Raw genomic sequence first — 13,763 nt, forward strand, 5'->3', positions numbered from 1 at the left:
CTTCCTAATCTCTTGGGAGTGTAAAAATCTGTATACATTTACTATTGAGTCATTATAAACGATAGGATGGGTGTGCAGGGGTGTGACACCAGATATTACTGTCCTGTTCTGAAGATCATTTCAAAGGGGAAATCATACTATACAACAGTTTGTCCATGTTTACCCTGCCTACCAGACAGGGTCATTTCTACTCGCTTGCTTTCAGCCTGGCAAATGTGGGCTGACCAAGTCTTTAGTTCTATCTCCACAGCTGGTTGTGAGAATGGCAAAACAATCAGTGTCTGGTCTTGTTTGCTTAAAAATTACACAAATTATACAATTTTCTCTAAAACTATAGTGACAGAAGGATTTAAACAAGAGCTTCATATTGCATGAAATTAATTTACTTAAATTCCTCTTAGAGTGACATAGAGCATTACAAATGACAGCTGAAAATACATTCATCTTATGATGGCACACTTATGTATCACACTGTCACTGATTTAGATAATGAAAGGTTTTTTGTTTTTGTTTTTTTATGTGAGGGGAAACATCATATGTTTGGGTAAAATTGGTATTTGCATAGGAAAGCAAAACTGGCATTTTATTATGGATTTTCATCATTATTCTTGCAATGATAAACATTTGGTTAAGGTTCGCGGTCATGTGTGAAACAAGTTACACCCAGAGCTGCCACCACGATTTGAGGCCCTTTCTGAAACAACTGCTTTTGCTGTTTTTCTTTTGGAGACTGCGGACTTCCTGCAGAGGTTGGGAAACAGCAGTCAAATATAGTACTTTGTGGTCCTGTACCTTGAAATTAGCACCGCTACCTTAAGTATAGGACCTCAGTAGCCTTTGATTAGACCATGTCCCCAATATCTGGGGCTGCACACTCTGTATCTTACATTGACATCGATCTGACAACAATTTTCTTGCTGGCCACAGGGAGCAATTTATCTTTCTCTTCAATGCGCTTGATTCTCTCTCCACTGTATCCTAAACCAAGGCTGAAGTAGTGTGACTCCAAGGCATTTGTTTGGCAAACTAAAGGCAATATCCAAAGCTATAAACAAAAATATATTATTTGAAGTGACACTTCACTAACAATATCATCATTATTCACTTGTGCGCGTTACTTTTGTCTGGTTGAGCAGCGATCCAGCTTCAGCCCTGCTGGAGGAGATACAGCCCCGCGATATCCCTCTGAGGCATCACATCCCAATGTCCAGAGAGCTAATATGACAGCATATTACCACTGCTACATAGCTAACCAATAACCTCGCTGAAATATAAGCCTGTGCTTGCTACAGTCAGCAGTCACAGGCCTGTCCTCTTTCATTGTTAGGACATTGTTGTCACAGCTTTGGACAAGGTGTTAATTTAACCTTCCAAGCCACTGAATGTGATTTTCTTTTTTTCTTTTTTTTTTTTTTTTCTTTTTTTTAAATGACATCAGAAACAGCAGTATGCGACATTACATGATGGCAGAGCTTCAGTTCATCCTTTGTCTTTTTTTTTTTTTTTTTTTTTTTTTTTAATAAATAGGACAGGGGGAATGAATGAGAGAAAGAGGGGGAGAGAAAGAAAGAAAACCAAAGGGGAGAAGAGACGGTGAGAAGGGGGGGGAAGAGAGAGAAAAAAAAAAAGAACTCCTGGGTCACCTGTATGGAGAAAAAAAAAAAAAACAAACAAAAAAAACAAACAGAGGAGACAGCAAACAACAAAGAGCAACATAATAATAGAGAAAACAAAGCACCATCACAATAAACTAGCTAGTCATAGATATCAATATTTACTAAATAATAAACGATATTGTGCAGCACGCAAGATAGACAGCGCACAGTGTGCTTTGAGGTAGCAGCCAAGAAAGCTTTAGTCCGCGTCTGTGAATACCCATGTGTGCATACCTGTGTGGATCAGCATGCTTGCATTCCAAAGGTTTCTCCATGTAATGATCTGCTAGGGAGTGTGGGGGGGCCACAGCCCCGTCCTCCAGGGTGTGAAGTGGGTATGGAGGAGATCAAAACTCCAGACATCCAGAGGCCCCCAGAACACAAGAGACCATGGAAGACCAACACTGAATCACTGAATGTGATTTTCAGTGATTGTTATTTTTATTTTAACAATATGCATTATAAAAAAAGGCACAGCTGCAACAACAATAAATCACATTCTCCTATGTCCTCAAGTGCAAAGACACAAAACTAGTCTCTGTGATAAGCATAATAACCAGTGAGTTGAATGGAAATCTTTTTACTATGTGTTCGTATTTTTTTTTTATTAGAAGCTTAATAAAGCTTCTAATAACGCTCTCATTTCTTTGTGGTGAGAAATAGGATTCATAAACAAAAGTATGCACACACAAAGAGACAAAAAGGGTGAAATCTGACCTCTGCACACCAAGAGAACAAACACTGTCAAACGTTATAATGAGACGTGGCCTTCATTGTCATTAGTCTGCTTCTCTTCAGACACTTGACGTCAATAGAGGAAAGATTATCTTCTATCTCAGATCTTGGCATTGTACAGACTCTGGGCCACATCCGCCCCTTTGTTTGTCCCTGCCCGTCCCACATTAGGTCAATGAAAAATTAGGATACAAGCGTAAATAACTGTGCTTAGTTTGTGCAGAGCAGATTGCTGTGTTTCAGGATTACAGTTTGAATGGTCATTCTGAGAATAAACAAACAGAAAAATACAAGAACCTTTCCTATCAAAGCTTTCCACATTGAGGGATGGAGCACTCGAGACCAGCTTAGGTGATTTCCCACCGAATCACAAAAAACAGTAAGCCATCCTCTGATGGTCTGATGGGGACAAGCAGACAATTTTGAATATTTTTTTCCATGGCTATGGACAACAGCTGGGATGTCTTCGGAGGATTACGGAGGAGCTGGAAACAATGTTCTCAGTAAGAGAGACTACAACAGACAGTGAAGGCTGGGCCTGAAATGGAACAAACTACAAGGTGTTACAACCAGAGGTGGGACCAAGTCATTGTTTTGCAAGTCTCAAGTAAGTCTCAAGTCTTTATCCTCAAGTCTCAAGTCAAGTCTCAAGTAATGTCAGGCAAGTCAGAGTCGAGTCTCAAGTCACTGGTGTAAAAGTCCAAGTAAAGTCACAAGTCTGAAAGTTTGAATTTCAAGTCCTTTCGAGTCTTTAAAAAAAAAACGAAAAAAGTATGTTGCAGTTATGCTAAATGTAAATATTAGACCATGTAATTTTAAAATCTGTGTTTTTCTCAACACATGACAAAATAGTGAACTTAGAAAATATACACAAATTGTGAAATTGCACCTCTTTAAAATGCAGCTCAATTAAACTTAGCTCCAAGAATAATTTTCACCGACAGTTCTGAGATAAGCTGCATGTTATTCTTGGATGCGGTTGTAGGACCGGCTTTAAAATCGCATGACAAAAATATCATACACATTAAAAAAAACTGTATCACCAACGTAGCCTGGACAACATTTGCTAGTTAGATGAAGTCAGCTATCTCATCGTAGCATATTTATATGCATATTTATAATCATACGGTTCTTGGAGTGAGTGCATACACTCATGAAGTTTAGTAACTTCAGGTCACTGCAACAAGCCCAGGTACAGTTTACCGACGGATGGGTGCAGGACCTTGAAATGCACCGTGTAGAACGAAAGACCATCGTACGTATCATAAGTTTACCAGTCTCACAAATCGTCATCATAAATACACATTCCTTAACCGTTTATTAATAGGACCTTTGAGCTCAACGGTAATTAATTAGTAGTGGAAATAATTTCTGGTACCCATCACAGAAATGTAGCAGTGACAATAATACTGTATGCTGTAATCGTACTGGGCAATTAGTGATACAAAAAACAACTGTTTTATCCTGTGAATAAAAGTATATGTTCTTGTCAATGTACCATAATAACAGAAGCGAAACGCAATATTGTGTCAGGACAATTCACTATTTATGCACAATAAATAAAGGAGCATAGCGCGACCATTTCTGTTCAGCGCCAGACTTGCTTGTAACCTATATCACTAATGATGTTATGAAAATGACGTATTAACTACTAAAAAACACTGACCTTCGTGTAAATGCTTGGAGCAGACTAACCTGTGAGCTGGAGTGTTCTGGGACGTTATATTTGATCTTTGAATGGCTGCGATCCAGGCCATCCGTCGCGTCTTTGTTACTTCGGAAACACGGCTCGAACAATTTCTCTTCAACGACATAATCCGATAACAACCGATCTCTTTACCCGTCGGCTTCCCGTGGCTGTCATGCGACCGGCTATTGCAGTTAATAATACAACAGCTTCTTGACATTTTTGTGTTTCTTTTTATTGCTGTATAACTGATTTTAATTGAAAGCCTGCGTGCGCTAGTACCGCTTGCCACGAGTTCCCAGAATCCTTTGCGGTTCTACCCGAGAATGACGTCACATTTTCAATCTCTATATAATATGCATGTTAAATTTTATATTTGGGGTAAAATATCAAGTCTTTTCAAGTAAACAGGTTCAAGTCCAATTCAAGTCCCAAGTCATTGGTGTAAAAGTCCAAGTCAAGTCACAAGTCTGAGAACATTTTTTCAAGTCAAGTCTAAAGTCATAAAATTAATGACTCGAGTCTGACTCGAGTCCAAGTCATGTGACTCGAGTCCACACCTCTGGTTACAACCAATAGATTCCCAGATCTGACAAGGAAAAATGTCTTGGTCTTTGTTTTGTTTTGTTTTGTTTTGCTTTGCTTTGTTTGGGGGAGGGGGGGGCATTATAATGTACAACTGCAGGTGTTGTGTAAGTAAAAAAATGTATAAAAAAAGATAAACCATGCTGTTGATGTTGAAATTAAAATAGTTAACTTTAGCAGGGAAAGAGCACTGAATTACAGACAGCTTGTTACGCTTTTGGAGGAGCATGAGATTAAACATGATTACATAGGCTACCAAACACCTGTCCAGTGGCTCAGCCTAGGCAAAGTGCTAAAGAGAGTGTGTATCCTGAGAGCAGAAATTTGAGTTTTCTAAGAAGAATGGTAAATGGCCTGTATTTATATAGCGCTTTACTAGTCCCTAAGGACCCCAAAGTGCTTTACACATCCAGTCATCCACCCATTCACACACACATTCACACACAGGTGATGGTAAGCTACATTGTAGCCACAGCCACCCTGAGGCGCACTGACAGAGGCGAGGCTGCCGGACACTGGCGCCACCGAGCCCTCTGACCTCTGACCACCACCAGTAGGCAACGGGTGAAGTGTCTTGCCCAAGAACACAACGACCGAGACTGTCCAAGCACAGGTCCAAAACAAAAAGAATTCTCTCAATGAACAAAAATAAAATACTGGGTAACTAAACTACAAGGAAAAACAGCAATTGCACTTTATATAAAGTTAAGTATTTGAAATTTTGCAAAACCATGGACATTTTGTTTATGATTGTTTTGGGGAATCTTAATTAAATTGTGGTAAAATGTTTGCTACTATGGATTTTTTGTCTCATGTTGCTCCGTGGAAAATGAACTGCCCACCCCTGCTCTACCTGGTAATTAATCAGGTATTGGACACAACATTGAGAATTGCAATAATCTTCAGTCAAGAAAACTCCAGCCAACAATTGGTCTTTAATTGCCAAGGTTGTTGTAAATATTTCAATTAAATTATTTATGAAAATAAGTAGGGTTGAAGTTATCAAACAGTGAGAGCAGAGGTATTGTACACCAACAAGAAAGAGCAATTCAGTTTCAAATTCAACAGTTTTATTTGCACACTTTGATATGTGTGCCAGGCAAGGTCATGGATAGATAGTAGGCATGCAAAGTACAGGACACCAGAGTTGGTATTCGTATCCTAAATGTAGGTTTAGCCGACAAAAGCTCTGTGGTCACTTAGAGAATGTGTTGAATCATCAGCAAAATATTTAAGCAAGCCACTGAAAAGAAAAGAATACAGCAGGCTTTCTATTTCTTGTACAGTTAGGCCCAGGTTTTGTTATTTTTCTTCTGTGCATGCCAACAACAATTGTACATTACTGTAACATCAAAAAGGCCTGAAAGACCACATAAGACTACTAAAGAGCATGATGACAGAATTATTTTCCTGGTTAAGAAAAACCCCTTCACAACATCTAGCTTGAGTGTTAGTACTGTTTACACTGAAGAACAAGAAGGCCAGAATAGCTGCCTGAAAAAAAAGCTTTTAAAGCGTCTGCATAGATAGCACCAAAATTAGTTTGTATCAGAATGGCAGAAAAGGTATGGAGAAGAAAACAGAGAGAAACAGCTCATGATCTGAAGCTTACCACATCACTACGAGAAGCAGCAGAATGAATTCTGGCCTACAGAACAGGGCTATACTCTCTGCTCAGAGTCAGCCAGACTGATCGGACAGCAGTTTTTACTGACGACCCAACAGTATAACAAAAAAGAAAGGCCAACCCAAGAATTTTTCAAGGCAAAGAAACAGAGTAGTTTTTCAAGAGCCTGATCAGTCACCCACCTGATCTCAACACTATAGAGCTTGTTTTTCAGTATTAAATGTAAAACTGAAGGCAGTGACCAATGAATAAGTAGCAGCCAAAGGTGACGGTGGTAACGGCCTAGCACAGCATCTCAAGGGAAGAAATGTAGCATTTGATATCCACGCACACCTTTCATCACACTGAATTGAAACTGAAAGTCTGCACTTTAACCTTGATGTTTGATGTCAAACTACAAAAAAGTGTGTCCTTGAAGTGTGCCCACTTCAAGAACCTCTAAGTGAGGTTGATAAGCAAAAGTGTGCTTATGATATAGTATCTACTTCTCCCTTATTCGAGCATCCAACAGTGGAGCATAGAACCTGTCAAAACCAGAAATGTTGATTATTTGCCCCGTTCTAGATTTCTGCATTTTTGCATATTTGTCACACTTAACTTCTCGAATTTTAAATCCAGTTATATCTATAAAACTGCTATTAATATGCTATTAATGAAAAGAACATAATACCAACAGTTAAAAAGTGTGGTGCAGGCAGTTATTATGTTTAGGGGGCAAATACTTTTTCAAACAAGTAGGTTTGGGTAGCTTTTTCTACTTAATGAAAGAAATCAACATTTAAAAAAAAAAGATTATTTAAAAACATGTGAAATAACTATTATCATTAAAACTGAGTATGTTTGATATTAATAAGTATAAGTGGAAAAAAATGGAGACCTTTCAGCTGGCAATGAAGTGAGACTTTAAGTAACAACAATACTTTTTGATGAACGATGGACAGTTGAGAGTTCACTGGTCAATCACTCTGCTGCACTCAGATGGACCAGTGGCTGTTGTTACCTTGTCAAGTCTATTTTAGGAAATCTATCCATGTACACCTACCAGTTCACACAAAACATATATCCTTTCTATGACTCATTTTCAAGGTCACACCCTTGTGTTTTTCAAATTGAAAATCCCTGAGCTCAGTTTTACCCTGTGAGTCTTTGAGATAAAGAGATCAACACAGCGGGACCACTGTAGAGCTGCTCATGGCATCAGTGGTCTCATTATTCTAATTCTGCAGCGTGCTGTGATTAGCAAAGGGTCCAAATGAAAGATGTAATGTGACCCATGTGGTAGAGTAATGTTTTATATAGAAATCCTGCACATTAAAACGACCATAACATGAATGCATTCATTGTATTCCATTTGACATTATTGTGCAGTAACTGAAATTGAAAGCATGTAAAAGGGTTCAGTTTAAGGTCACGTACTTAGACACAGACACACAAACACCCTACAACAATATATTACTGCTAAGTTAGAGCAAAAGAATTTTAATAAAAATGGGTCTGACCAAAAACAAGTTTTATTGAGTTAGTAGGTGGAATTATTTTAGCCTGAAGTACAGACGCCTAGCCTCATTAATGGGCCCTTTTCACACAACTTTCCTCATATGTCCCCAAAGAAGACCATTTTCAACCTGTTTTCAGTCATGTGAATAAATGTGCCATTACTCAGCACCCACTCTCACAATAATTTTCTCTCTTTCCATTTCTGTCAGTAGCGTTCAGATTCCCTCAGCCACGCCTTCCTTTCTTTTATCCTGGCAGCAGTGTTGACACGCCATTTGTCAAAACAGCGCTTTTATTGCTTTTACTTGGTCACATTATTCTCTAATTATAATCTATACTTGTGACATTTGCACAGCCATTTCTCCCTCATCTTGATATTAGCTGTGCAACAAATCATCAGGCTCATATAACTGCCTACCAGGTTTATATGTGACTGAACCTACCTGTGCTTCTATGGATAGCAGTAATAAAAAAAAAAGATGTATATTTATATAAATGGATCAGAAATGTGTTTTGCCTTCATCCAGTACTAAAGTTATAAAACCTATGTTGTTAAATAACCAGATTAATTTGATGTTAGTGTAGTCTGGAAGCTCAAGTTGAACTTTGGAAAGTCTACTTCCAACCCGAGGAACAGCCGAGCCCTACGGTCAAATATTCAGACACACAGACAGAGAAAAAAAATATTCATCAGTGGATTCCAATGGACCCCACTAGACCAGACTATGCATTGATTTTTTTTTCATCTGTTCCCTTCCTCTCCTTCCCTTCATTTTAAACATAAGGCGATTCATTCTTCAATTCCCAGAGCTAATCAAAATGTTATAAGACCAGCTTCCACTATGAAATGCAGCATGACTGCGGATCCCCATGTAACTGAACTTCTCCATCTTCAGTCACTTTTCCTTCTTTGGGTCAAAGGTTACCATTATTTCCAGAAACAAATTAGATGCAGAGAAACTGCACTGGGAATGATGCCTCAGGACCAAGAAATATCGTATGTGTAACCTGAAAAAACTGCTGCAGTATTAGTAGCTTTAGGAATGAAGTATTAGAACCTTAAAAAATGTAACTATTATAACCTAACACAATAGGCCATGTGAAAACCTGAATAAATTGCTGCTAATTCTTATTATAGGTCATTCAGCCCTCTTGCCTTTCCTTCTCATATCTCATGATATTATTGTTGTAATAAGTATATTAATAAATACTATATCACTGGGAGTTATTTGAGAAAACTAATGTCACAAAAGCCTGGATGTGCTTGTGAAACTGGATTGTTTTATATAGCAGTACACAGACTATTGTTTGCTGTTGGCCATGACAATACAATGGTGCAATGCTTTTATAAAATGTTCTAGGTGCAAAAAACAAAAAAACAAGGGGCGCTCGTAGCTGACTGCTACTTACGTCATAATAAGCTGTATCACATATTACTGGGCTTTTGTGGATATAAATGAGAGGCTATTGTTGTGAAAGTAAAATGATAAGATGTTTTCGTAGGTGCTGTAGGTGCGTAAAAGCAAAAAAAAAAGAAAAGAATATTAGCTTGTTGCTTCATGGTTGCCAGGTAACGTGATGGCATCATGATATATCATGAATAACTGAACTTTTGTGGATAGAAATTAGATGTTCATGTAAAAAATTATACTGTGCTTTCATTAGGAGCTAGATATACATAAACGCCCATTGTTAGGTGGTTGCTAAGCAAGATGATAATGTCTCAAATAGCTGATACACTGCACATGTGAACCTTTAAGGACCAAAGATGTGCCTGTGTGCAAAGTTTTCAAATTCTGATCATATACAAGGACTTTGCAGCCACAAAAGCAAATAAACACACAGCCAAAGGGATTTCCTTTATTACACTAAGATACTGAACCAATCAGGCATAACATTATGATCACCTGCCTAATGTTGTGCTGGTTCCCCTTTTGCTTCCAAAAGAGCAAAAAAAAACAACAACCAGCAATAACTTTATTTGGCAATTTGAGCTAAAGTCTTTTGGATCGGACCACAAGAGTCAGCCTTCGCTACCCACATGCATCTATGAGCCTTGGCCCGCCCGTGAACCCATCCATGGTTCACCACTGTCCCTTCCTTGGACCGCTTTTGATAGATGCTGACCACTGCAGATTGGGGAACATCCCACAAGATCTGCAGTTTTAGAGATGCTCTGACTGAGTTGTCTAGCCATCACATCTTAGCCCCTAAATCATACATATCTATATGCTTCCCCATTTTTCCTGCTTCTAATGACAAAAATGTTCACTTGCTCCCCATTATATCCCACCCAATAAGAGGTGGAACAATGAAGAGATAATTAGTGTTATTTACTTCACCTGCCAGTGGTCATAATGTTTTGGGCAATTAGTGTATAACACATCAGTGTGCATCAATTACCGTTTCTTCAAAAAAAGGTGGAAATTTTATCTTTTTAATTAGTTTCTTGATATTATAATTCCACATAATGTTAGGTTTTAAAACTGCTTGCAATTTGAATATCTTCCTAATTTCAGTGGATTCTTATCATGTGTGCACGTGCCAATTTGTTTTGTTTGGAGCATGAGATGAACTGGGACAGCAGGCCTGCTTTGGGGGAACAATTTGTTTGCTTGTTAGCTTTAAGATCTTGTTTTATTTAGATGCACAAATCTGGCAGTGGCATGAACTCCAGCTCAGTGCCTCTGGGAAGAGGGGCACACGCCAAATGAAGCTCTTCCAATTGAGCCCACTTGGTGAGCCTTCTACACCATTCAAGCACAAGCCAAAGAAATATGTTTAATTTGTTCAATTTATTACTTTGTGTATTTTTTTTACTGCTAAGGACTTTACTTTTTTCTTTTTTAAAATCATATAACAAGGTTAAATAGAACATATTTCCCTTTTTTCTGTCAGTCAAAAAGTATAGATTTTACAATTTGAACTCAATAGCACCTTCGGAGTTGGGGAGAAAGTCTAGTCCCAGATATAAGTGCCAGCTGCAGAAATTGCTGTAAATCTTTTGTCCCTGTGAAATTATAAATAAAATATGTTTCACTAAATAGAAAAAAAAATCACCTCTGAGAAGACCAGCTGGTGTGTTTTCACTGCACAATTTCCACAGCTGTGAGTTTTTACTTCTGGACAATAAATAACCAAAACCTTTTTGAACATAACAAATTAATCAGGGGATGAAAATTGCTGCTCTCTAAAATAGAATTTAAGGGAACATAATGGAATAAGAACAGGCTTGGTTACTCCTTTAACATCACAACTCAAAATTACCCCATTACAAGTCAGAATGACATTTACATTGGTCATCAAGGGAGGATCTGTGAGTGACCCAGCAGGGATCTTCCACTGATCTGTACAGAACCTGTGATGAACCAAGTGGAAATCTAGTTAATTTCCTTTTGATTCATGATTCGTGTGGCTTACATGTACCTAAATATGCATTAAAATAGATTTCTGATAATCAAACAAACAATCCATGTAATTTGAAAGCCTAAAACGTCTGCAGCTCTGTGCAGCGATTATTTCTTTCTTGTGATTTTATTTATATATAGTAGAATGTACAAATCCTGACAAACAAGCTATTACTTGCTACTTGCTGTTTGCTTCAAAAGCAACATGCTGTCAAAGACTCCAAATGTCCAAGCGCATTTAAAAAGAAATAAACAAGATGATAGCTTGATAAATATGCCAACACATTTGGGCATTATGTGACTTTTATTATGTGGGAAGTACATTTCCTTCTGAAACAGAATTTCGAGGAAGCATTTTGGGTTGGATTTATTTTTTTCCTCTGATGCCAGTAACCAAAAACAGAGTTACAGTAAATGACGACTTTATGCTCACGCTTCAATTAAGGTTAAGGTTTCCATGGACACCGCTCCAGCTCCATATTACCCTGTGACTCTTGGATGTCAAAGCAGGGATTTACAAGCACCTTTTCTTGACTGTAACAATGCCACTGAAAGACTTCTGACCTAAATGACAATTTTCCATGTTTCTATAAATTTTATAAGAAATAGAAAGGACTCACCCGCTACCACCTCAACAATAACAACAATAATAGTCATGGCTAATTCACAATTAAAATTAATTTCTTGTATTTCTTCAGTTCGAATAATTTTTGTCTAAAACACTCGTTCCTTCATCCCTCTATTGAATGTCCCAGTTTAATTTACCCAATTCCTTATTTTGATAATGATCTAAAAGAACACTTCAAGCACATCCAGTATGAATACATACCCATTGCCCTCCGTGTGATATAGGATGCACAACGTTTCAGGTAGTTCCAACGCCCTCTGGCTGTGTGCAGGGGACTTGCAGCCTTACAGGGTTTCAGCATACAGCTTTTTATCCCCGAAGCTCGCCTTTCATGTCACTAGTGCTACTTGTATGTGCAGACGCAGCCAATCTCTTCCTCATGACGCCACCGAGGTTGGGCTCAGAGGGCTTCGATCATAATATTTAACACACCCACTCTGGATGGACACTTGGAAGGAAGACAAAGCAGTGCTGAGAGGAGAAATCACAACCAGGATCCCACACACCTGCCGGCCAGCCTGCCAAGCCAGTCTCTGATTTGACTTCAGCGACGTTTGCAGACAGCAGCAGCTTTGTGAAGAAGCGGGGCAGCATCCAGGCATCTTGCAGCGGATCACCTGTTATTTGTTTTTTGGTTTTTTTTTAATTATTATTATTATTCCTCTTTCTGTTTATAAATTGATCGTAAATGTTAGGAAACCTGTGCTTTTGTGGACTACGTTATATCAGTGTCATCCTGTTACTTTCCTCTGAAGACAGTTATGACGCGGTTGACATCTCACTCCGTGCTGGCAGCGACACAGGGAAGCAGATTTGAAGAAGACTATTGATGCTTTTAGCAGGACCCCACTCCCTTCTCTTAGCCTAAGATACATCTTCAGTGAGATTTATTTAGTCACTCGTCCTCCTGACACTATAGGCTATCCTGCTCAACAAGGCAATGAATGAAGAGCACTTCCTGAGCCAGCAAAGTGTCCGGGTTTTTACAATGTCTTGGTCTTTCCACCTGTCTGGGAATGAATCGTTGGGACTGTTTTAAATATTAAACACCGCACATAAAATGGGCTTTTTAAACATAGGCTGACGCTCATTATGTGTGGAGCGATCATAGAGAATTCCCAAAGTAACATCGTTGTCTCGTCCTCAGAAAACAGTGTTAGACACCAATGTCGGTGCTGTAGCTAAGGTGCGCTTAAAGCTTGCTATAAAATATATATTTATAGAGGCTAAACATGATCTTGTTTCGCAAATTCAGAGTCTTGATACTTATGGTGTTTTTGGTTGCGTGCACCATGCACATCATGATAGACTTGTTACCAAAACTAGAGAAGCGGGCGACGGGAGCGGAGAGCGGGGACGGCGGCTGCCAGTGCGCACACCACACGGGCGGGGAGTCGCAAGGCTGGGGGAAGCAGCGAGCCAGGACGGCGGCTGAAGCCGGCTGGCCTAATAAGCACACGCTGCGAATCCTGCAGGATTTCAGCAACGAGCCGAGCTCCAACCTCACATCGCATTCCCTGGAAAAGATCACCACCGCCGGGGACAGGGCGGACTCTTTCCGGCGGATGAAAACGTCGGCGGGGAAGGCAGATGACCACAAGCCGCTGATGGGAGACGCAAGCGGGGGTCGGATCGTCCCTTCCCGTGCTGTCTCACGACTTTCTCGCCTGTTTGAGCATCCTTTATACAAGGTTGAGCTTCCGCCTCTCACGGACGATGACACTTTGTTTAACGTCAACAACGACATCAGGTTTTATCCCAGAGCAACAGGGAACCAGGGATGGTAAGCCGACGAGATTTAAATTAAACTTGTGTGATTTAAACGAGTCCATGAACAGCTAGAGTGCTCTGACTTCAACATGTTTGCTCTATTAATAAGTAATTTTGTCACCCAGGTCTTTTACTTTTATATAAGGTTTAAAATCACTCCTGTTCTATTCTA

The 13,763-nt window shown here is 39.2% G+C and overlaps 1 protein-coding gene across 1 annotated transcript in view; it reads left to right on the forward strand.

Moving 5' to 3' along the window:
- The first annotated feature begins 10,241 nt into the window (after positions 1-10,241).
- Positions 10,242-13,763, forward strand: part of fam20ca (FAM20C golgi associated secretory pathway kinase a) — a 52,073-nt gene continuing 48,551 nt past the window's right edge. Inside the window, exon 1 of the mRNA XM_086289089.1 lies at positions 10,242-13,604. Coding sequence (XP_086145215.1) covers positions 13,054-13,604 — 551 coding nt within the window. The 5' untranslated portion in view covers positions 10,242-13,053. The remainder of the gene's footprint in view (positions 13,605-13,763) is intronic.

Source organism: Aulonocara sp. 'chitande type north' Nkhata Bay, linkage group LG4 (genome assembly GCF_057382095.1).
Source record: "Aulonocara sp. 'chitande type north' Nkhata Bay isolate Kocher_YH1m ecotype deep benthic linkage group LG4, A_spYH_male_GT1.1, whole genome shotgun sequence".
Taxonomy (NCBI): Eukaryota; Metazoa; Chordata; class Actinopteri; order Cichliformes; family Cichlidae; genus Aulonocara; species Aulonocara sp. 'chitande type north' Nkhata Bay.